Source organism: Malania oleifera, chromosome 11 (genome assembly GCF_029873635.1).
Source record: "Malania oleifera isolate guangnan ecotype guangnan chromosome 11, ASM2987363v1, whole genome shotgun sequence".
Taxonomy (NCBI): domain Eukaryota; kingdom Viridiplantae; phylum Streptophyta; class Magnoliopsida; order Santalales; family Ximeniaceae; genus Malania; species Malania oleifera.
Window position 1 is genome coordinate 44,608,916 of NC_080427.1, and position 23,622 is coordinate 44,632,537.

The 23,622-nt window shown below is 35.3% G+C and overlaps 1 protein-coding gene across 3 annotated transcripts; it reads right to left on the bottom strand.

The window, feature by feature from the left end:
- Positions 1-21,755, bottom strand: LOC131167711 (uncharacterized). 3 transcript variants are annotated; one of them, XM_058126549.1, is made up of 15 exons: positions 21,441-21,755; positions 20,557-20,651; positions 20,321-20,434; positions 17,608-17,712; positions 17,423-17,494; positions 15,352-15,464; positions 14,878-15,012; positions 3,566-3,634; positions 3,217-3,304; positions 3,050-3,121; positions 2,859-2,959; positions 2,475-2,592; positions 1,455-1,514; positions 1,214-1,324; positions 1-485 (listed from the first exon to the last, which is right to left on the bottom strand). In XM_058126549.1, the coding sequence occupies exons 1-15, from the start codon at positions 21,535-21,537 to the stop codon at positions 375-377; spliced, it is 1,461 nt and encodes a 486-aa protein (XP_057982532.1). In that variant the 5' UTR covers positions 21,538-21,755; the 3' UTR covers positions 1-374. The 3 variants fall into 3 exon arrangements, with proteins under 3 accessions (XP_057982532.1, XP_057982534.1, XP_057982533.1); XM_058126551.1 differs by lacking the exons at positions 20,321-20,434; positions 20,557-20,651 and having other exon boundaries at positions 21,441-21,492; XM_058126550.1 differs by lacking the exons at positions 20,557-20,651; positions 21,441-21,755 and having other exon boundaries at positions 17,932-20,409.
- Between the last annotated feature and the right edge of the window lie 1,867 nt (positions 21,756-23,622).

Below are 23,622 nucleotides of genomic sequence, written 5' to 3' on the forward strand. Positions count from 1 at the left end.
TTGAAAAATGAAATTGCATACATTGAAAGATACCAGTCTTCCATTTGATTCAAGGATTTTGTGAGAAAGTAGAGAAAATCATAGAAGGAAATTACAAAACAATTAATAGTTAATGACATCTATGTAATAAATTGTTTATTATTTGCTATACATTCTATTTTCTCTATCATTCTCTATAACTAAACAAGAAAAAAGTAGATTTTTTTTTTTTTTCCTTCCCTTTGCATTTTGTAACCTCGGGAGCCCAAAAGAACAAAGCAAAAACAAAAAATCTCATTCAAGACACTGGTGGAGAGTTGCCTGAAAGCAAAGCTAGCATCCGCAGAAATGTCCCAAGGTGATTTCTAAACCAAGTTTTCCTTGGAAAGACTGCGTCAAAGAGCAGAAGCACCCTGGTTAGCAGTGAGGACAAACTCTTCAGTTGTGGTGCCAATGATGTCATTAGCATGCTTCAAGCCAATACAAGAATATCTTCCAGTAGCATCCTGCATTCAAAAATGGCTCCCCAGAAGAGGCACCAAATTAGAGCATGCTCAGGTCTCTCCTGCAGTGATGATATTATTACAGTTACTCAACAAGTTACTTGGTTCATGGAATCTTTTAGGATTCCTGGAAATGTGAGTTAGAATCCTTGATGCCCATGTTTGGTTTGTCCTAGAATCCGAGACATTAGGCATGTAGAATTCTCTAGGAATTCGTTACGATCACAAAACATTCCCATTTATTTCTTTGGCAATCTGTATTCCCAGGGAAATGGCATCCTATTCCCTGGGATGTGAGTCACCGAAGCAAATGCCTAATGCGCCACAGAGAGAACAAAAAGTCTATTTTATTCCTAGGCACTGGAGGAATCATCTTCCTCCTATATTCATCCTTCTCTCAATAGTTTCTTTTTTATCTGAAAAAAGTATTTTAGGCACATAAAGAGCTATAGTGGTCAAACTACATGGACACACATACACATGTAACAAGGTATAGATGAACTTAATATGATGATCTTTTTATGTCACCAATCAAAAGGAAAGAAAAACTTTATTAGATCCCAGAAGACCTTTTGCTACTATTTTTCTGAACCACACGGACATAAGCATGGAGACAATATTTTCAAGCAAGCAATGAAAAATCTTCATGGGTCGAAGTACAAGCAGATAATAATGGTGATATTGCTGTAAGTTTTAGTCATGGAGGAGAAATAGAGAAAATAAGAATTCACCTGAGCAACAAGTCCTAACTTTTCTAGCTTCCTAATTGCATCATCTACCTCAAAATTACAGCTTTCACCAAACTTTTCTTTAATTAGTGCCTCACACTGCAGGTCAAGATCCTATTTCACATCATCACAAAAAAAGTTGTAAAATCAGTAGTGTTACAAGAATTCACACCAAATGTAAGAATCATTATAGCAATGAAAAAAAAAAAATGAGAGAGAGAGAGCACATGAAAGTGATGCATACCTGTTTAGTAATTTCTCTTTGGTCCATCAATGTAAAGAAAGACACGATCACCTCTTTCACCTGCACAATCAAATTACGAGGTTGTGTAAGCATTTGGCAGCTCGTGACAGCTTCCATAAAGGACAAGAATGCATTATATAACAGTCAAACTACCACGATAACAAATTTGTGACGAAGGCCCATAAGCATATATTGCATCATTACTGACGCATACAGCAGAGTATAACTATGACATCTACTCCAAAAAAAAAAAAATGTATTTTTTATAAATATCAGATACTCCAAAACTATGTCAAGATCTGAAACAAACACTAAGTCCTTGTTTGGAACTTGGAAAACATTAGAGAAAGGAAAGGAAAATACAAAAGAATCCAGTTTTTCATGAAGGAAAGTGAGAAAGAAAATAAAAGATATACAAAATCAATGGACAAATTTTTTATTTTAAATGATATTAACATTTGATAATTGATATACCAATTTTTTTTATTTTTTTAATAGTATTTGATATAGATAGAAAACGCAACGAAAAATGAATTCCTTCCTTATTATCCTTTCTTTTTCTTCCCTCAAAATGTCATGTGAATGTTAGTTCTGAACCAAATTATTTTCTGAAAAATAGAGAGAAAGAAGAAATATCTTATGGGTGTCTGTAGCATGTCAGAGAATATAGAGGCAAATGAAATATCTTATGAGTAATGGTAGTACAGCTTGTAGATGCTTCTGGAATTCAACATTTAAACAAGAAAATGTCTCAAGCCCATCGCACACCAAGATACTTAGAACTGTTAAACTGGTACCTAAGTAAATTGCTAACTAGTTTTCAATTTATTGCTATTGAATATCTCGCATGGAGTCCAAACTTCATCAAGTATTTAGTAACTCAAACCAGTCCAAACACCAAGCTACTTGTTTGAAGGCTATGTATTTTTCCATGCACTTTTGTTAATAAGATCATTGTTACCTGTTAAAAGAATAATCAAATATTAAAAGAAAATATAATTTTCCAAGATTGGTCCTTACTTCTTGCTGAATCACATCGTCGCACAAGTGAAGAAGAGTGCCCCGTCCACTATCCAGTTGTTTGTTATACACGGACTTCATGATTAAGTTCTGATATCGAGAGAAGTTTTTCTGAAACCTGCAGGCAGTGGAAAAAAAAATAATAACCACATTAGTAACAATAAATTTCAACAAATGTTTTAAAACAAGAAAAAATTACACTATGTGAGAGGTAGAGGCACCTAGTTAACTATGTTACAAAAACATGGACTACCAATGGGACAAAATAACCTAATAAACATGCAAACAGAAAAGGAAAAAGACAGTAAAACCACAATAATAACCCTCAACCCCACAAAAAAAATAAAAAGAAAAGAAAAAAGAAAAAAAAGGAAGATACTTAACATGATGTATGTCTTAACAGAGTAACCAATTAGTGCAGAGAGGATGGCAAACATGACCCGGATATCAGCTTTAGGCATTTGAAGCGAACTGATTACAGCAACCTATAAGGAAAGTCATTTTGCATCTGGACCAGGTGATAGAAAACAGAAAACAGTGTTTTCTTTGAACTTCATGGATATTAATTAACTAACCAGCCCAAGCACAGCAGAGACAAGGAATTTGACCCAGTCCTTCGGAGTCAAACTTGGATTTTTCTTTTCTGGCTGTTAAAGGGGAAAAAAGTTCTGATACCAATTTAGAAGTTGAATACTTAGGGAAAAAAAGAGGGTAGAGAGAGGGAAAGCAGGAAAAAACTCACAAGAACTATTTCCATATCGGCCATTGGAATGTTTTTGAAATGCTTCAAGAATATCCCTCGCTTTTCTTTTCCTTTGGAACTTGCTCTCCTGTAGAACACAGTGTGGTTAAGCATAAGTGGATGTCCATTTACGGCGTGTCCAACAGGAACAGAGAAGATGGAGTAAAGTCTAGGTAATTTTAGGAAATGAAAGCTCCTGAAACTTTGACAGTTTCTCTATGCAATTCATTTCTTCCCAAGGCACCTGGATTTCCTAGGTCCAAAGGGAATATTCTGTTTGACAAAATCCTAAACATTGTTCATGAAAAATTTTAAATCAAAAGGAAATAAAAAAGAACTAAAGAAGTACCTGTAGACAACAATTATCCGATCAAATGTAGGCTCTTGAATTGTGATCTTTCTCAGCAGATTACGGATACTGTGGGGACAAGAAATAACATTGTCATTATTAACAAAGGACCTAGCAAGAACAATATATGTGCACACATAATTATTTTGTATCAAATTTTTATTATTAAATCTAAACTGAACTTCAATTTTTATTATCTTCCAGAAATTATTACAGTAATTTCTATGATGTAAAAATTTTCTCTGTTGCATCATAATTAAATGAATGAATGAAAATTAGAGCTTAAGTTTTTCTTTTAAGTACTTCATTTTCTACCTGTGATGGAAGCAAGATTTTGTCAATTATGAGAGTGAGATTCTACGAAGGTAGGAGTGCAGGTCAGTAAATGTTTTGAGTAAGAATTGCTAATCAAGTTCCCAAATCAAAAGAATCCTCATCATAGTAGGTTCTTGCTTCTAACTAATTAACCAAATCCTAAAGTGACCAAATTTAAGGCAGAAGAAGAGGTCTAAGGCATTAATGCAGCATTGTGTTTGTAGACACCCTTGACCAATACATATCTTCCACACATTCACACATGAGAGAGAGAGAGAGAGTCAAATGATGAAGATATCAAGAATAATGGGAAAAGATCAAAGTAATTTTGAGATCAAACTATGATCTGCAGAAAACTTTTCAAGCCAATGAGGGTTGCACCTAGATCTTCTTTCTGAAACAACATTGGAGTCCAGTGACGGTTGCACTTTAGGTGATGAAGTGTTAAGTCCATTAAAAAAAAAAAAAAATTTTAAAAAGCTGCCCGTCTTTGCTTCAAAAATGTTTAGAAGAGCAAGGAAAATTTGCACTTTTCCCAATGGAACTCAACTCTAAAGTCATTATTTTATTCTCTATTTTATATCCTAAGGGTTTAGACACACATTTACCAGCACCAACCCCACCCCCCCCCCTCCAAGGGGGAAAAAAAGAGAAAAAAAGGGATTCATTAAGAGATTGTGGAGGGACTGTGGAGGGGGTTCTTGAGAAGGGAGGAGAGTTTTGTTGTGTACACAAGTAATAGATGTTTTGGAGATGTCCCAAAGAGGAGAGGCAAACAATTCCCAAGAAGTTCAAGTGTGCATGGTGATACGTGAAGGTATTCAGATGGCTTGATGGTTAAAGTGCCAAAAAGAATAATCAGCAGATATTTATAGAGAAGAGATAGAATGTTGTAAGGTGTCATCGTCCAATAATAGATTTGTTGATTCGAATGCACAGCGGAAACACACACAACTCGAATCAGAACAAGCAATGCAAGTACTCAACGATGAATATATGGAAATTAACAATCAACCACAAAGAGAAAAAAAAGCAAGCAATAAAAACATACGACACAAGAAATTACGTGGTTCGACAATTTGCCTACTTCCACGCCTACTTCCACGAGAGCAAACAGCTGATTTTCACAATCAGATTGTCAAGCTTGTCAAGCTTACATCAAGGGTTACAAAATATGGTTTATATTCCAACCTTATGCGTACAGAAGACTTAGACTATATCTAAAACACTCCTGTAGCAATCCCCAAAGGAAAATCCTCTGAAATCTCCCAATCTACTGATCTCTTGTTTCAAAATCTGTGATTTGCGCCGAACAAAACCGTTGACGGTTTCAGGAAACCATTGACGGTATGGACTGAAACCGTCAACCAAATCATCGACCCAACCGTCGACGGTTTCTTCTTGCAGCTCAGCTACCTTATTCTTTGCTTCACTATGCTTTCCAGCGCATGCATTCCACTCAATATAAGTCACATCTCCAACAATCTCCACCTTGACAAATATTCACCACTTAAGAGAAATATGAAAGATAACCCGCTACTCCACCCGAGACACTAGATTAGGATTGCCTCCCGTCTAGCACCTGGAGACATAAACCAAGTCCAAGCGATGCTTGAACTTGTCCGTGGTAACAGGAACTCCACCTAACTGAATACCTAACTCCTTGAACGATCCTCTAAATGACAATACTACCTTGGCAGCCCCAGCCATTGCCAAGTACTCTGACTCAGTTGTTGAAAGTGCAACCTGAGACTATACCCTCGACTTCCAACAAGTATGCCCTCCCACAATGTACCCTATTGTAGACCTCTTGTCATCCCAGTGCCCTGTGTAGTATGCATTCACAAATATCACAACTGAAGGATTGCTATGTTGCCCACCGAAGCACCCCACTGCACTGATGTAAGAGACCTTTGACATGTCCCGAACATCACCGTCCGTCCTCGGGTACTGAGCGGTAGACAGTTTACATTGATTTGCCAACGGTGTACCAGTGACCGGTTTAACATCAACTATGCTAAACCTCTCCAACACTTTCTCCACAAAACCACCCTGAGATAACCACAATCTCCCTACAATTATGTCCACAAAGCCACCCTGAAATAACCTCCATCTCCTTGCAGCTTTATCCTTGAGAGTCTCTAACCCAAGAATCTTTTTGGCTATACCCAAAACCTTCATGTCAAATTCCTTTCTCAACAAAGTTTCTAACTGATTAACCTCAATCAAAATCTTTTCACCAACTAACATGTCATCAATATAAAACAACAGAACATGGTTTTAAATAAAGGCCGCGACCGTTACGTAACGCAGTTACGTAAAGGTTTTTTGGGTCGGTGGGAAGAAAAATCACGGCCGTAGCAGCCGTTACGGACCGCGACCGTTATGTAAAGGCCGCTACGGCCGTTACGTAACTGCTATAGGACTGTTACACCAAAAAAATATTTTATTTTTTACTTTTTCTTCTCACTTTTTCTCTCTCTTTCATATATCATTCTCAATATACCAAATGGCAAGAGGTGGAAAAGATTATAATAAGGATGACAATGATACAAAATTTACTTTTTCTTTAAATACTCACAATAGATGCATTAATTAACATATTCAAAATACTAACTTGTTAAGAATTTTTTTTTTAATAATATTAGTAATGTGATATTTATGTTCTTTATTTTTCAACTTCAACCTTCTTTCTTTTCTAGCTATTTTATATTTATATTATTCGTATGTCTTATGTGTCTAATAGATTAATGGAGTGTATAATGTATTTTATTTTATTAATTCATTTAGCACACATAAGAATTTATCACAGATAAGGATAATGAGAAGTATAAATACGCGCACACACGTAATTTTCTATCAATGATGGTTTAAAACAAATGTAAACTTGTTGCCCTTACCAAATAACTTAGTTACTCGAACTAAAGGGTCCAGAATACACTAAAACCCTTTCTAAGAATGGCCAAAAGCTTAAAACATGCAAGTACGCTAATATGCACAAAGTTGTGCGTGCTTAAAAAAAATTCACGGCCGTTACACCCGCTTCCCGTTATGTAACATCCGCTACTCCTGCTTCCCGTTACACCTGTTACCATTACGTTACGCTACCCGCTACCGCGATTTAAAACCATGCAACAGAATAATTACCCACTTGCATCCTATCACTCTCCCACATCTAATTCTTATGCAGTAACTTTATCTCCTCCACCATAGCACTTATCTATCTATTTTTTCCTTTACCGTGCACCACATCTTGAAAAATAGTAGGAACGTTGTTGGTAGTAATGAATGCATAAGACATCAAATCATCAAATTCATACATGGACGGTGGCCTGATAGTGCACCTGGGCCTATTGTGATCCTGCTGGTCTCCCGAGTTAGAAATCCCTGCAATATGAACAATGTCATCTCTGCCCTGAGTCTGTAACTCCACCTACGTCACAATCTCATTTCTACTGAAGTTTATATTGTGATACTGCTGGTATCCTAAGCTAGAGCTCCCTGCACTTCTACCCTGAGTCCCTAACTCCACCTGCACAACATGTTCATTGCTGCTGTAGCTTTCTGGCACCTATTTCTTTTCATCAACCTAAGTACACTGCACCATGGATTTAACATCAAAAACCATGTCTCTACTGATCGCCACCTTGTTTGTCATTAGATCCCACAGCTTGAACCCCACTTTATGATACCCCAGAAAGATGTACTATCTAGACATCTCACCAAGCTTAGATCTCACCTCACTAGAAACATGATTGGTACTCTCTCTCTCTCTCTCTCTCTGCTACTTTATCTCTATTTTTGTATTTTTGAAAGCAGGTTAGTTTGGGTGATAGCAATGTTGCATGTGCATGCATTCTCATGTGCAAGAATGGTGAGATTATAGATGCTTATACATGAGTGTATGTATGATAGTATATGTAATTTTATGTGTATTTGTTTATGCATGTGTGTGTGACAATATAAATATGCATAAGGATTCATATGCATGTGGCAATGTGTCAGCATGAATTTATGCATGTGTGTGTGGCCGTTTGGACCACAGCATGCAAGTTTGTGTGTAAGTTGCATGCATGTGTGTGTGTGTGTGTGCGATGTACCCATGCACGTGTAAGAGAATATATATGTGTTGTAATATATGGCTAAATATGTTAGTATGTAATGGATGTATATACATTTATACTAGAAGACATATGTTTGTAGCGTGTATGTAAATATATATGTATGTTTAAATATGTCTGTGTATTGGTAAATATGTGTACTTAAAGTATATGTGTATATGTGTATGTGTACATATGTGGAAGTGTGTAAATGTACATATTTATAAAATAGGAATGTATTTGAACATGTAGATATACATGTGTATATATGTGTACACAAGTAGGTGTAAGCGAATATACATGTAGATATATATACATTTAAATGAAGACATATGAATATGCAAATGTGTATGTATATAGATGTGTATATATAAATATGTATTTATGAATATGTGTTTAATATGCACATGCGTAGGTGTGTGTTTCATATGTATATGTATGGAAAATGGGTGTATTTAAACATATATATGTACAAATGTATGTATTTGTATGTATATAAGCACTGATATGTATACAGGTAAGATTTATGTATATATGTGTACCTTTAGATATATATATATATATATATATATAATATTTAAATGGCATATGCATGTATGGAAAAGAATGTGTAGGCTAATTGTGTGTAGATACTTGGTGTGTATGTTGGGGTACTATGGAATGCCAAATATATGAACGCAAGAATACATAGGTGCATACATGTTTAATATTAATACATGTGAATGAATGTATAGGTGTATATGTTAATAAGCATCAATGTTAGTATATACATGCATGAATACGTAAAAGTTCATATGTCAATGTGTTATGGTGAATTGCTATTCATTAGTAGGAGCATGCTTAAGGTGCTGCTTCATATAATTATGGATTAACCATTTCTTAATTCAAAAAGAAAAAAAGAAAAATATGGAAATTTCCAAAAAAGCAAGTTTGCTTAGAAAATCCTCTGTCCTCTCTAATTTATAGTCTTTTATTGTTAATGTGTTGTCTTACATATCCAATTGTATAACCTCGATTCCCGAAGTCTAATTCAGATTTATGATGTGATTTTTTACTGTATAGTGTCTTCTTTTCCTTATCCTTAAGCACAATTAAGATTCTTAACTCCCAAAGATCATATAATCGAGGAGATTATGGTATTAACTAATGAGATTAGATTAAATGAACCTAAGACTATCTAATTGGATGCTTGTTTGGTGATTTGAAGTCCCCACCTAACCTGTTTCCAAAAAAACAAAATTGTTTTCAAAAATCTTCTTGATTTTAAAAGAAAGGGGCTGATGATGAAATACTAGAATTTTCCAATTAAACTCATGCATCTCCAAATCATTTTCAAATTAGTGATACAACCCAATATCTCCTCTTCTATACTCATTTTCTAAACATGTTTTCTTTGAATATTGGTAATACAACCCGATCCACCATCATCATCATTTTAAAAATTATCTAAAGTTCTGCAGCCAACCCCTTTAAAATTCGTATTATGGGTTTCTAGAAGCCATGTTGGAGTGCTCATAGACAGAAGTTATTACTGGATGACCGAAAAGGGGATCTTTTCTATCACTTTCACAATATTCTTATAAGGAGTGACACATGCCACACACATGTAATTACAGTAACATTCCATAAACAGGTGCCAATAAGGGCGCTGATTGGCCAACCATCACCGAGATGGTTAATCAGTCACCTTCCTTATGCACAAATGTACTCCTGAACTCAGTTTGTGATTGCAGACTTAGTATTTTTCTTTATTTTCCCCATCCTTCAAAAAATATGGTGGCGACTCTGTGTCTTGTTCATTTGATTTATTCCCCCCCCCCCCCCCACCTTTACTTTATTGTTTGTGGATCGCATACTAAATCCCATCATTCAACACCCTAGATAGAATCCAGCATTGACATACGTAAACAAAATGAGGACAGAACATTGTCATTCCTCCACCATGAGCAATAATATGGTGACTCAAAAAAAGGTATTATATGCAATTATCTGGAATGCCGGATTTTCTTTAGGAAGTGAGCAACTAAAAAAAAATATTGATACAGACAAGACTAATTCATGTTTCATTTGTTTAAGAATAATTTTTTATAATAAAAGAAGAATTCATTAGTAGAATAAGAATATACATCTAGGAGAATAAGACATCTCCTTAACAAAGTTTGGAAAATCTAGATAAAAAAACACGAAGGAACAACCTACAGACTAAAGAACGAAAAAGAAAAAAAACCATCATGAGCTGACACTCCAACACATAATGCCAATTGCGCAGAATATCAGAAAAGTTCACCCCTTTAAAACTCCCTTGTCTCACACACCAAAGAGAAGCCAAATAATGTATCTTTTACCCAACCAACACCTGAGCCAACTTCTTCCCTAGAAGAATGCACGCATTACGCTCCATTCACAACCCCTAAAAAATGGCAAAAAAAAAAACACACATTTCCAAAGCGCTGTCCTTTCCTTTTTCCTGCCAAATCCAGCAAAGTCAGTGCCAAAAAATCCTCCATTATCTTAGAACTCACCCAACATTCACCTAAAATACCAATTAGCTTATTCCAAACACTCCAAGCATAGTCACGATGAATGATGAATATGTCTGGAGATATAGCCTTCAAAGGTCTCCTAACCTGCAGCAAGTAAATGGTATTAATTCTATCAAGTGCAACCAACTAGATAAAAGCCTTAATTTTAAAAGGGACTTTGACCTTTCAAATGGAACTATAGAGCAGAAAAAGAAAACTCGACCTATTCAAAAAATTACAAAAAGATTTACACAAATAAACCCCAAAGGATACAGAAACCAAGACTGCCTATCCTCCTGTAAAGAAAAATGACAGTAATTCAACAAGACTAGCAAAGAACAAGACTAGCAAAGAGAATAGTTATCCCATCTCCCTATCATTTAACGACATGTGGAAGTGAAAATTCTAAGAAGGTAAAGGCCCACCTGAATTAATAAGAAAAGAAGAAATTGACTCATCCTGCTCTGAGCTTAGAAAAAAAATACATGGAAAAGAGGTGGACAAAACGACATTCCCCACCAAGGATCTTTCCAAAATCGGATATTACTACCTCTACCCGCGAGGAATTTAATATGGGGAATGAAGTGGGAATAACTTTGGGAGAAAGCTTTCCACATGCTCTCCCAAAAACATCTAAATCTCAAATTATTATATTACTCATTCTCATCTAATCTATACTTATAATTAACAACCAAATGCTATAGAGAGGAATTCTCTAGCGGGAAACCGCCAAAGCCATTTAGCCAAAAGGGTTGTGTTTTTCGACACCAAATATCTTATACCCAAACCACAATCCTGTTTAAACCTACCCACCACTCCCCAACTAACCAGATGATCCCTACTACCCGCTACCCCATAGCATAAAAAAAATCTTCTCAATCTTATTAGCAACCCTTTCCGGAATCCTAAACATTAAAAGGAAATATAAAGGGATACTAGAAAGGCAGGCCTGGATAAGAGTAATTCTACCACCAAGAGAAAAAAGAGCACCTTTCCACCCATCCAATCTCTTAGAAACCCTTTCCACAACAGGATCCCAAACACTAGCAGACCTTGGGTTACCCCCCCCCCCCCCCCCGCCCCCCAAAGGAACCCAAATGTAGGACAGTGGCCAATCCAAAACACTACATCCCGCCTCCACAGATAGCTCCCTAACATTCTCAACAGCCATATTGATAGCCGCAATACCGCTCTTACCCATATTAATCTTAAGCCTAGAAACCTTCTCAAAAACATGAAGGAGACCCAAAATATTCTTACAGGATGGTTTATGATCCTCTAGAAAAAAATATAGTATCATCAGCAAACTGAAGGTGCGAAACCTTGACCCTTTCTCTCCCCACTTCCAAGCCTTTCACTATGTTAGACAACCACTTTACCTAAAAGCTTAAGCTGTTAGGTTTTGCGCCAACCGGCCAACAATATACATCAAGCTTTAACACTCCTTCCCAAGTGCAGCCTGACAGCACATGGAGAGATAAAGACACGATAATATCATCCATTATAGGGAATACAATAATTTTTTAAATACCAGACAATAAACGCAGGCGACAAGACTAGAACCCAAAACCTCCTGTTAACCAAATCTGATACCATGTTAGACAACCATTTTACCTAAAAACTTAAGTTGTTAGGTTGTGGGCCAACAATGTATATCAATTTTTAACACACTAAACCTCTATCCAATGCCCTTTCCACCATCCTACTCAAAGAATCAGCCACTAAAACAAACAAAAATGGGGAAAAAAGGTCTCCTTGTCTAATCCTTCTCATAGCCTTAAGCCAAGATTTAGACTCACCAATTACTAATACGGAGTAGCTCACATAAAGCAAACAGCCTCTAATACAATGCCGCCATCTCTCTCCAAACCCCTTGCTCACAAAGATCTTATCTAGGAACTCCTAGTTCAATCTATCATTAGCTTTCTCAAAATCCAATTTAAAGATGATGCCCTTCTTCTTCCTTCTTCGGATATACTCCACGACCTCATTAGCAACCAAAATCCACAATTTGCCTACCCCCCAAAAAAGCACTCTAAACCTTAGAAATAGTCCTATCAATCACCTTACTCAGTCTATTAGCTAACACTTCGGTGATGATTTTGTTTAAGAACAATAAGTTGGGATGGCTTCTACAATGAGTTAAATAGATCAACAGATCCTAAACGCAGAATTTAAAATGTTTGGAGTGACAAGCACATTGCATAGGACCTCGTCAAGAGAATACAAGGTTATGGAGACATTGCTCTCACACACACATGGACGTGTTAAACAGGTAAACTCAAGCACATTCCAGGGGGAGGGAGATATGAAGTCATCAATCTGTCTATATTGGTTCACTTGTAGAAAAAGAGAGATGAACCCCTGGATTTCTTCTCTTCCTCCCCTTTCTTCTCTTGGAACTGGATGTGTTTGATAATATGTAAATCTGATCTACAAAATACTGGTGCTACTTACTTCAGTTATCATAACGACTCTTTCTAAACTTTATAGTTAGTTACCTGGGTTGCTGCCCTTCTTCCTCCAGGGAACCGCGATCTAGATTGCACGTACCAATTCTTGGGTAAATAGCATCCCATTTTGATGGATATGGAGATGCCAAAAGGGCGACCCAGATTTGTTAACCATTGTCAAATAAAAAATCATAGGAAAAATTTAAAGACTTTCAAAACAAATTGTACGACAAATGGCAAATGAGCAATTTATAAAAAAAAATGCATACATTTTTGTGAATTTGTATGAGTTAAATCTGTTTGGACTTTGGGACTTGGGAAGTTTATAGATTTGTGTAGTTTTTTGTTGGTCTGGTTTGCTTGAACTTTCTTCTGCAAAATCTGCATTATGCAGCTTTTATCAAACTGTAATTCTAACGTTGCTTATGTACAAATTATGAACTATGATGCAATTGTCTTTCTATATTCTATAACCCATCCTAAGTAATTAGTTCAAAACTTACTGTGATCCAACATAACATACTAACTAATTGAACCAAATAAGTGGTTCAGTTGTACCCATGAACCAAAATGGCATGCCAACTAAGCCTACTCCACTAAGAAATGCGTACCTCTTAAGTAGCATACCCCATTCCAATACCCACACCAATGCCTGAAATGCACCGTTCCAGCCTTCCAGGTAACTATAATTTTGTACTATAATTATCTCCATGTGTTATTTTTAGATGAACAATGCATTTTGGTCCTAATTGTCTCAATTGTATTTTTCCTTCTACTTGATGAATGAATTATGAATAGCACACTTGATCACTAAGTACTACAGTTAGAAATATGCTTGTTTGATTAATTTAACAAAAATTTTTGCTATTATTCCATTAGTGATTCATTTCTACATGCATACATACATAAATACATACACACACATGCAGAAGCATGAATGTGCAGGTGTCCTTAAATTCTGGATGACTTCTGAATGACCCATATAAAACAGATATCCCATATTAAGAACAGTGTGACCAAAACTCCAAAATAATATAGGATAAAGCCCAGCCCAGCCCTTGCACGATGCAATCGTGCAAGATGCTAACTGCTTCGCTAAAATGACAGTGTGCCCTACAGCCAATGCTGCAGCTGCACGCTCTTTTTTAATGTCCTCACATGCAAAGTGTTAAATGCGCCACTAAAGTGACACAGTGTGCCCTACAGCCCATGCCACAGATGCACACTCTTTTTTTTTTTAAGTCCTCACAAGCAAAGTGCTAAGTGCTCTGCTGAAGTGACACTATGTACCCTACAGTCCACACTGTGCATGCATGTGCGGCCGAGCAAGCACTGCCTTTTAGGGCCCAAATGGGACTGTGTGGTAGGCTAGTAACTTAAAGGTATCAGAGACAAACACTTAATAACATATATTCCTTTTCCTAATTTTCCAGTGTGGGACAACTTTCCATATATCTCTCTTGAATGTGTGGAATGTGTTGTGTGGTTTTGAAAACCCCAATGTTTTTGAAAATTTTTCAACTACTAAGTCCTTCATTTATGTGAAAATGTTATTAAATAAAGACTTTCATATAATAATGTTAGATTACCACTTCACCTAAAAGCTTAAGCTGTTAGGTTCTGGGCCAATGATGTATGTCAAGCCTAAACACTCTCCCGATAAGTGCAACTTGACAGCATGTGGAGAGATAAACACACGATAGATAACACCCATTACAGGGAATACAGTAATTTTTTAAACACCACAAATAAACATGGGCAAAAAGACTAGAACCCAGGACATGCTGGTAACCAACTCTCATACCATGTTAAATTACCACTTTACCTACAAGCTTAAGTAATTAGGTTGTGGGCCAATAATGTATATCAAGCCTCAAGAAATAAAAACTGCAACCCTGCAACTTTGGGAGATCATTTAAAACCTGAGTTTCATATTGTCAATGTGGATCCTTTCAACATGTAGGCCTTCTTGCTCCACTTCAATGCTTATTTCGTCAGGCTTCTTTGGATCTTTTTTATATTGTGCACCAGATTTCCTGTACAAAATTCTCTTAAGCCTGTAAAAAAGATAATAAATGTTAAATGTGTAAGGCAGATTAATTTCAAAAAGATGTGACCTAAGATTATAAAAAGTACACTGAATTAGACCACTATGTTCACAGTTTAGGATCCCTACTAAGGTCAAAGATTAGCTCAGTGATGCTAATATAACATTATATTCAATCAGGATACACACAGTGTATAGTTGATGATGACATTCAAATTCTTTTAAAAGAATGATGATATCCAAATTTCTTAATAAGGTTATACAGCTCAAGTGTTTGGCTACATTTAAAAGAATTTACCAGAAAATATTTTCCTGAGAAACATCAACATCCCAAAGCTATAATCCTTACCCTGTCAGTCTCAAAAGACATCGCCATAAACGTGCAAGGATGGCATCCACTTTTGCATTGAAAAAATAACCAGATGTCTGATCAAATCCAATTCCACGTCGAAAGATTATGTACTGAAAGCAAATAGAGAAATCAACATTAGTTTGAGAGAGAGAGAGAGAGAGAGGGGTGGAGAGGCCAGGGAAGAAAGATGGCAATGAGTACCACCGATTTGTAATTATTTTTGTTACGATTGATATATATTGTTGGCCCACAACGTAATAGCTTAAGCTTTTAGTTAAAGTGGTAATCTAACATGGTATCAAAGCAGACTACCAGGAGGTCCTGGGTTCTATCTGCATTTATTGTGCAGTGTACAAAAAATTATTATATTCCTTATAATTATCTCTCCACATGCTGTCGGGCTGCACGTGCAAGGGAGTGTTAAAGGCTTAAAGCTTGATATACATTGTTAATCCATGACCTAATAGCTTGAGCTTTTAGGCCAAGTGGTAATCTAACAATTTTAATTAAAAAAAAAACTTACCCACATTGGCACATTCTATGAATTGTTCAAAGACAGATATGCAGATCTTGCAATGTGGCTGCTTCTTATAGACAAACATGGATTCAATTGCAGAACATATGACTACTATAATTTTAGTGATGATCACATGACATCGTTGTGAACCTTTTAGAATTTCTCAAAAAAAATATTTAACAACAGAACTAATTGCATCAATTTTCAGTTTGAATATTTAAGCAGAAGATATAGTGACGGAGGACTGCCTACATCATTTATGCTGCCTGTTCGCCGCACTTACTTTTGGCATACCCTTAGGAAATTATGCTTGTATTTAGATTTTTGTTTGTGTTGTATTGTTCAGTTAGGTTGGGGTCAATATGCAATTATGTGTTCTAGTTAGATCTTGGCTATAAAAATTTTGGAAGATGTGGTGTATGAATAGTGATCATATTATGCATTCAGATTTCAAAACTGATTACCCTCTCTCTCTCTTGCAGCCTCTTCCTCTTCTCTTTTTCTTCTTCTTCCTCCTCCTTCCCTTCTCCTCTTTCTGTTTCTCTCTCTATTCTGTTTCTAACTTTCCATTCTGCCCTGCAACAGTTTCTCTCTTCTTCTCCCTTCTTCTTTCCTCTTCTTCTCCCTGTTTCTCTCCCTCGATTCTCTCTCTGTTTCTGTTTCTTACTATCCAACACCATATGGTCTGACATGGAAGGATTGCCTTATAATTAATTGTTCTTAAAACTAGTTCCCTTTAATGAATCATTTTTCAAGAGCAGGCTTGAGTCTATGGTTTGTTTATAATATTTCTATATTTTATGAGATATGAGAATGAGTTTTTGTAAAGCTGTCCACGTGTGATATATTACATGCAGTGAGCATTTTTGAAAATTATTATTTTATGCATCAATTACTGACATAAGAAACACAAGGTCACGACTGAAAGGTAAGCTTTATATGGTTATGGAGGGTACTTTTAAACTTAGAAGGGCAAGCAGAGAACTAGTAAACCATACAAAAGGACAAGATAATGGAATGAACAAAAAAAAAAACTGTATTTGTTGAACAAAATCACGCATAACACATAAACAGAATGAGATATTCAGGTAAAAAAAGAAACAAGTAATGGCCTGTTTTGTTGTGGAAAACAAATTTCTTTTTTCATCTTTAGTTTTATAAAGAATTACAAAAATTCCACTTTGAAAATTTATACGGAGAACTTGGACAAAAAAAATGCTTCCCAACTTTCCAGTATAAATGCTGGAAACTGGAAAACAAGTGACATTTTTATACAAATTTTGGAAAACTGAGAAAGAAGATGCTATTTTTCTAATTATTTGGGAGCTTGAAAACGAAAAATTAAAACTGCTTTCAACAACTAAACGAGCCTTAAATGCAACATTTGATGAAAGTATGACAGAAAGTTAAAACAAGTTTACATGCAACACATGCATGAGAAAGTCAATATTTGTCCCATTGACTATCAATGCCCATGCTGTCAGTTGCATCAAATAGGAACTTCAATTAGCTTGGAATTTTCAGTCAAATGTAAAAAAAAAAAAATAATACCTTATCAGAAAAATGTGGAAGGTTTTCATAAGGATGTTTTTCAAAGTACCTCCTCAAAAGCTTTGTGTCAAGCTGAGCTCAGCAAGAACAGGACTGCAATCAGCAAACACTAAAACAAGAAAACATCCAAAAGTATATACAGTAGGATTTTAGAATTATTCAGATATATCTTGGTACTTACAGACCTTAGATTCATCAACTTTTATGGGAAGATTTAACTGATATTGCCCAGAAAGTGCAACATCAAGCTCATCATCAGTCACTATCTTGAAATTGCTTTTATCCATCACCTAAATAAGAGGGAAAAATGAAAATATTAGAAAATCTAAGTAAAAGGGGAAAATAAACATAGAAAATTTCAATCATCAGGAAAGCCAATGCATGCTCAGTGACATTGTTGCAGTCAACAACTAGAATGCAATAAGAAATGCATATTGTCTGTTTAACCCCGTGAGTAACCCCACTGGCAAAGGCATGGACAATGTCGTGTTAGAGTTCAAATATCGTACCTGCTTACCCCAAGGAGGGTGGGAATTAAGGGAAGGCCCCTTGCCCATGTATTAGCTGGGTGTTGAAATGGACCTGATACCTTTGGTTACAAATTACAATATAGATAGACACACACACACGCATCACACATGTAGCATGACTCTTCCGGCCAACAAAAAAATCACAAAATAAAAATTCCTTGCTTTGCAGAAGAAAACTCTTCTCCTTGCAAACTTAAAAAAGCAGAAAAAACAAAATGGAAAAAAAAAAAAAAACAACAACAAAAAACAGAGCAAAAAATATAAAAAGAAGAAACAAAGCAAAACAGCACAGAAGAATTCTTAAAGTTGTGTTCACCACCTGTAAAATCAACAGTGCAATTTACCAAAGGCAAGGGCAGGGAGGCTTTAGCTTTTCTTGCAACAAAAAATCTCAAAGACACTAGCATCATAAAAACAATGCCTTCCATGATCTTAGGCACAAACAAGATAACAATAAATATTAAAGATAATTAAAAGTATAGAGCTAGATAGGCATAAAAGAGAGATCAAATGCAAAAAAAATTGAGGAAAACAATGCTTTGGTTAAAGAAGGAGACATCAAAGAAAGATGACAAAGTCACTTTAAAGGGCAATTTAATGAAAATCAAGCAGAAGGCTTAAACTTAGAATTGACAAATGAGAAAAAGGCTAAAAATTTAATATTTACCCACAAATTAGGGTTAATAGACTGAAATTTTCTTTAAAAAAGATAAATTGGAAAGCAGACCAGATGACATCCTAATTGAAGTGTGGAAATGCCTAGGCCATGATGGAATTATTTGCTTAACTAATTTATTTAGCACAATTATAAGAACCAAGAAACTGCTAATGGAGGAAAAACACTTTAATACCTATAAACAAAAATAAAGGAGATATTCAAAATTGTAATAACTATCATAGAATTATACTTATGATCACAAAATGAAAACTTGGGAAAGGGTGATTGAACAAAGACTTAGGTTAGAAATGAAGGTTTTTGAAAACCATTTTGGTTTTATGCCTAGGAGATATATTACAAAAGATATATATATCTATTAAAAATTTTATAGAAAAGTTTATGAAAAAGAAAAGGGACTTGTACATGGTTTTTATGGACCTAGAGACATAGGATACTTAGGGAAATTGTGGGTTCTAGAAAAAGGGGAGTATGTTGTAGGTATATTGAAGTAATTAAAGATTTGTACGATAAAGTAATGACTAGCATTAGGACTATAGGTGGAGATTCATATTACAATAGGTGTACATAAGGGTTTTCTTTGAATCCTTATCTTTTTGCATTAGCAATGGATGAACTTACTAGGAGTATCCAAATGAGGTTTCAAGGTTTATGTTGTTTGTAGATGATATTGTCTTGATTGATAATAAGGTGGAATACAAACAAAGTTAGAATTATGGAAAGGAGCTTTAAAATCTAAAATTTTAAGATAAATAGAAATAGGAGAGAATATACGGAATTTAATTTTAGTAATGGCAAGAGAAATATTGGAGAGAAGATTAAACTTGATGGTTAAGAAATTAACAGCACTACGAGATTTCAATACCTTGGTTCTATTATGCAAGCTAAAGGAGAAAATGAATGAATTGTAATACATAGAGTTTATGTAGGTTAGGAAACAAGGAGAAGTGCTTTAAACGTGTTGTAATACCCTAAAAAATAAAAAATAAAATTCTATAAAACGACGATAAGACTGGCCATGCTTAATGTTGGTCAATTAATATTAGTGATGGTATAAGGGATAGAGTAGCCCTAGAATAACTTGGAATGAGAAAGTAAGGATTTAATAACTATTAAGGCTTGATATACATTGTTGACCCACAACCTAATAGCTTAAGCTTTTAGGTAAAGTGATAATCTAATATGGTATTAGAGCTGGTTACTAGGAGGTCCTAGGTTCAAGTCTTCTTGCCCGTGTTTAAACTAAGTTTTTTTTTAAAAAAAAAAATTATCGTGTCCCAAATATGGGTGTTACTCATTGTTCGTTTATCTCTCCACGTGTTGTTGGACTGCACATGCAGGGAAGCGTTAAGGCTTGATTGCTTGAAAACATTGTTAGCTCATAACCTAATAGCTTAAACTTTTAGATAAAGTGGTAATCTAACAATAAAACTTTATTTTTCCAAAGATATTGCCCAAGATCGTGCAAATTGGTGGAAAAGGATTCATGTAGCCAACCCCACCTAGTGGGACTTAAGGTTTGGTTGTTGTTGTTGTAATTTCATGAAAAATATAAGGCATAGGTTTATAAATATCTTTAGGGCGAGCTGAAAAATTTAGGTGATTGTCCATGAAACGAATAATGAAACCAAATAAGTAACTAAATAAATGAGACAACAGCAAGGAGCAAAGCCTAAACTATGGTAGCAACACCTCAAATACGCAAGTGAGGAAATTTTGTTCAAAAATATCAGTATCTTCAGGTGAGAGGTTCTGCTGTTGCAATTTATGAGCTCCATGGATGGGATCAAATAGGGAGTACAGTCGCTGCAAGCACAATAATAAGTTAAATTCAGACTTAAAGCAGTGAAAAGCATTATCATTCAAAGAATGATGCTGAAAAGGAATAAAGATCCTGTGCTTAGGGGCACCAAAAGAACAATAAATACCATCATATCTTCAAATCGTAGAAGATACCCAGCTCTAACTGTGTATTCAACTCTTTTGCAGAACTTTAAAAACTCAGTCCGGTCAGAACCATGCTCTGCAAAATTTTTAAAACTCAAGGTTCTCATTCAACATTGAAGTAGGATATTTCAATCCAAAACTTAAGGTAATAAACCCTCAAGATTGATGTGAAGAATATAGTAGAGTAGTTTGTTTAGAATATAGAGGATTGAGCTGAAACCCCCCAGTCTCCACAAATACACAATAATTCTGATTCTGACAATTACACAAGGGATGTGATGTGACTTATTACAACTGCTGAAAAAAATAGTTAGCTCAGATTCAATTAGCTATACGTAGGGTAACTCTACAGGATCCACTTCTATGAATCAAATAAGAAGAAAAGAAGTTCTTCAAAACATCCCCATTTGACTTGGAATAGTTCTTAAGGGTTGGCAAACAGGATTTTGCCCTGGATTGCTATTTTTCGATTCGAATATTTCTTCATTTTCTTTTTGAATATGAAAATTACCATCATATAGTACTGCACACAAGCACGTAAATTAATTACAGCAATGGATATTCCATGAAAGCAGGCAATTTCAGAAATGTTTTACATACAAACTAGGAGAAATGAACACAACTACACATGAAAATATGACTGCAGCATGGGGCCAAAAATACAAAGAAGCGACCCACGAAATCAATCAAATCAAAGACAGATGCACGTGATTCGGGACACTGAAAAATCAGAACATCCATTATAAAAAAATTTCAGACATTTTTTCCCTCTAAGTTCAGAACACGATATGAAGAAAAAGAATACATGATTGGAAAAAAGAAAGACAGAAAGAAAGAAACAGAAATGAACCCAATTAAACAAAACCTATGAGGTTGGCCAAGGTGGTGACGAGATTGTGCTTGAGGATGGGGATGACGGATTCCCGCTCTAAATGAATTATATCCTTCTTCTTCTTGCCCATTGTTTGCCCTTTCCCTAAGACATCCTCGGAAGGCTTCAAAGGGAGACATCAACGCTTTGCTAAAACTGTGAAGACTCTGATCATCCTGTGGCTCAGAAAGCTGCATTTCTTCTCTCCCCTTCCCTCTCCTCCCAACCCACCTTGCAGTCTCCGCTCTCTCCGGCTTCAGCGGGAAATTTTTTTCTGATTTATTTCACGTGAATTGGAATTTGGTTGGCCGTTGCCCAAACCTACTCTATTTGTCAATATTTTGGTGAAAACAATGTTATATTTGAATTAATTAATTAATTAATCAATCAATTAACTATATATATATATGAGCTAGAATAGGATGGAGGATTGGCTGTGGATCCCAAACTCAGTATTAATTTCTCTTTGAATTTTTTTTTCAAAAAAAAAAATCTTACAATTACCCTTTATTTTTATTTTTATTTTTTATTTTTTGGTAAACCTATTAATCACTGCTTCTTCTTTTCTTTTCTTTTTCATTTTTACTTTAAAATATAAAAAAAATATATATTACTGGAGGGGGAAAAAACAATACTGAAAGTGCCCACTAAAAGTTGAATCACAGCTTAATCTTTCACTCTTGCTATTTTGTAATTTTATGATTTTTCTTAGGTGAGTTTCAAAAGGTAATGATAACAATTTAAGCATTTCTTGTAAAATGGAAAGTATTAGTGTGAGACTTTGAACAATCATTGCTAAAACTCAATAATTACTTATCATTTTCAATTTAAATATATAGAAATTGTTCTTCAAGGATGACTCGTATGGTAAATTCAAGACTTCAGTTAAAATATCAGAATTCAAGCTTTGTAGGTTATGACTTTCCATTTGAGATAATACCTTAATAATTAAGTGAAGAAGGGTAGAGGGATAGACCCATTATTTCGGTGGATTAGTCGAGCGTTCAAAAGACCTTAGACACCGTTGTTTTAAAATGACTCATCACTAAAGGTTGGGTATGTCAATAGCTTTGCACTTCAATTTAGCTTTACTAGTATTTGTTGTTTTTCATAAATAATGATGAACAGAAAAAATTAAAGAGTAATTGTAAGATTACTCTTTATGTTTCTGAATCCAATTTAAATCCAAATCGATTGTTCGAAATTTATGTTTCTGAATCCAATTTAAATCTAAACCTTTTTTAAAGCTGTAAATAAAGACACAAGACAAATTAGTCATTTTAAACACTTTACAGTAATTGGGGAAGGGTTTTACCAGTAAGAGGAGGAAACACTAAAAGGCAAGAGAGTTGCTGATAAAAGTAATTAAAAAAATATGTCTTAACCCACTCATGAAGTGGAAAAATTGCTTGTCCAACAAACACTCCTATGGTACTACCAACCTCCAGCTGCTGCTCTGTTGATTGGTATGTGTGCATACATGGCTTATTTGGTTCTTCAATAAATTATGTATACCACAAAGTGTTTGTGCAATTTGATATGCAAAGAGTTTATGCTTCTCTAACTTTTGACTTGTTATGCATATTTTGTTTAGATTTTTAGTTCACTGGCAGGTTTTGACACAGTTGTTACTGTCCAAACACTTTCTGGACAATGCAACACACTCATGAGAAGCTTTTGATGTTCTATTTAGATCATCTGAAAGTCAATATATGCCATCATCCTGATTTACTGAGTCATTGTTAAAAATTATGAAAGTTAAAAACGAAAAAACAAAAGACTGAAAATAGACAAAATAGCATCAGCTTATTCAAACAAGCTCTGAATCTAAAAATGTCCACTTCGATGGAGGTTCATTTTTTTCCCCAATACCATGCCTGAAAATCCAGTTGTCAGTTAAGTAGGCAGTAGCCACTACTTTAGAGTTGTGAACACATCAGCTTGCAAATTACATTGATGGATAACTAGGATCAATGGAGGACGGATGCTTTTCTTTTACCAAGATTCATTTGGACTGTGTTTGTGAACCACAACCATCGTCGTCATTATTTATTTTCACTGACAATGTACAAGGCCTATGAGGGACTTCAAGTTGCTCACAAGTTCCCATCAAATCGACACTGGAGGTCATTGAACAGGGCAGTAACAATCATTAGGGAACTACATATCATTATTT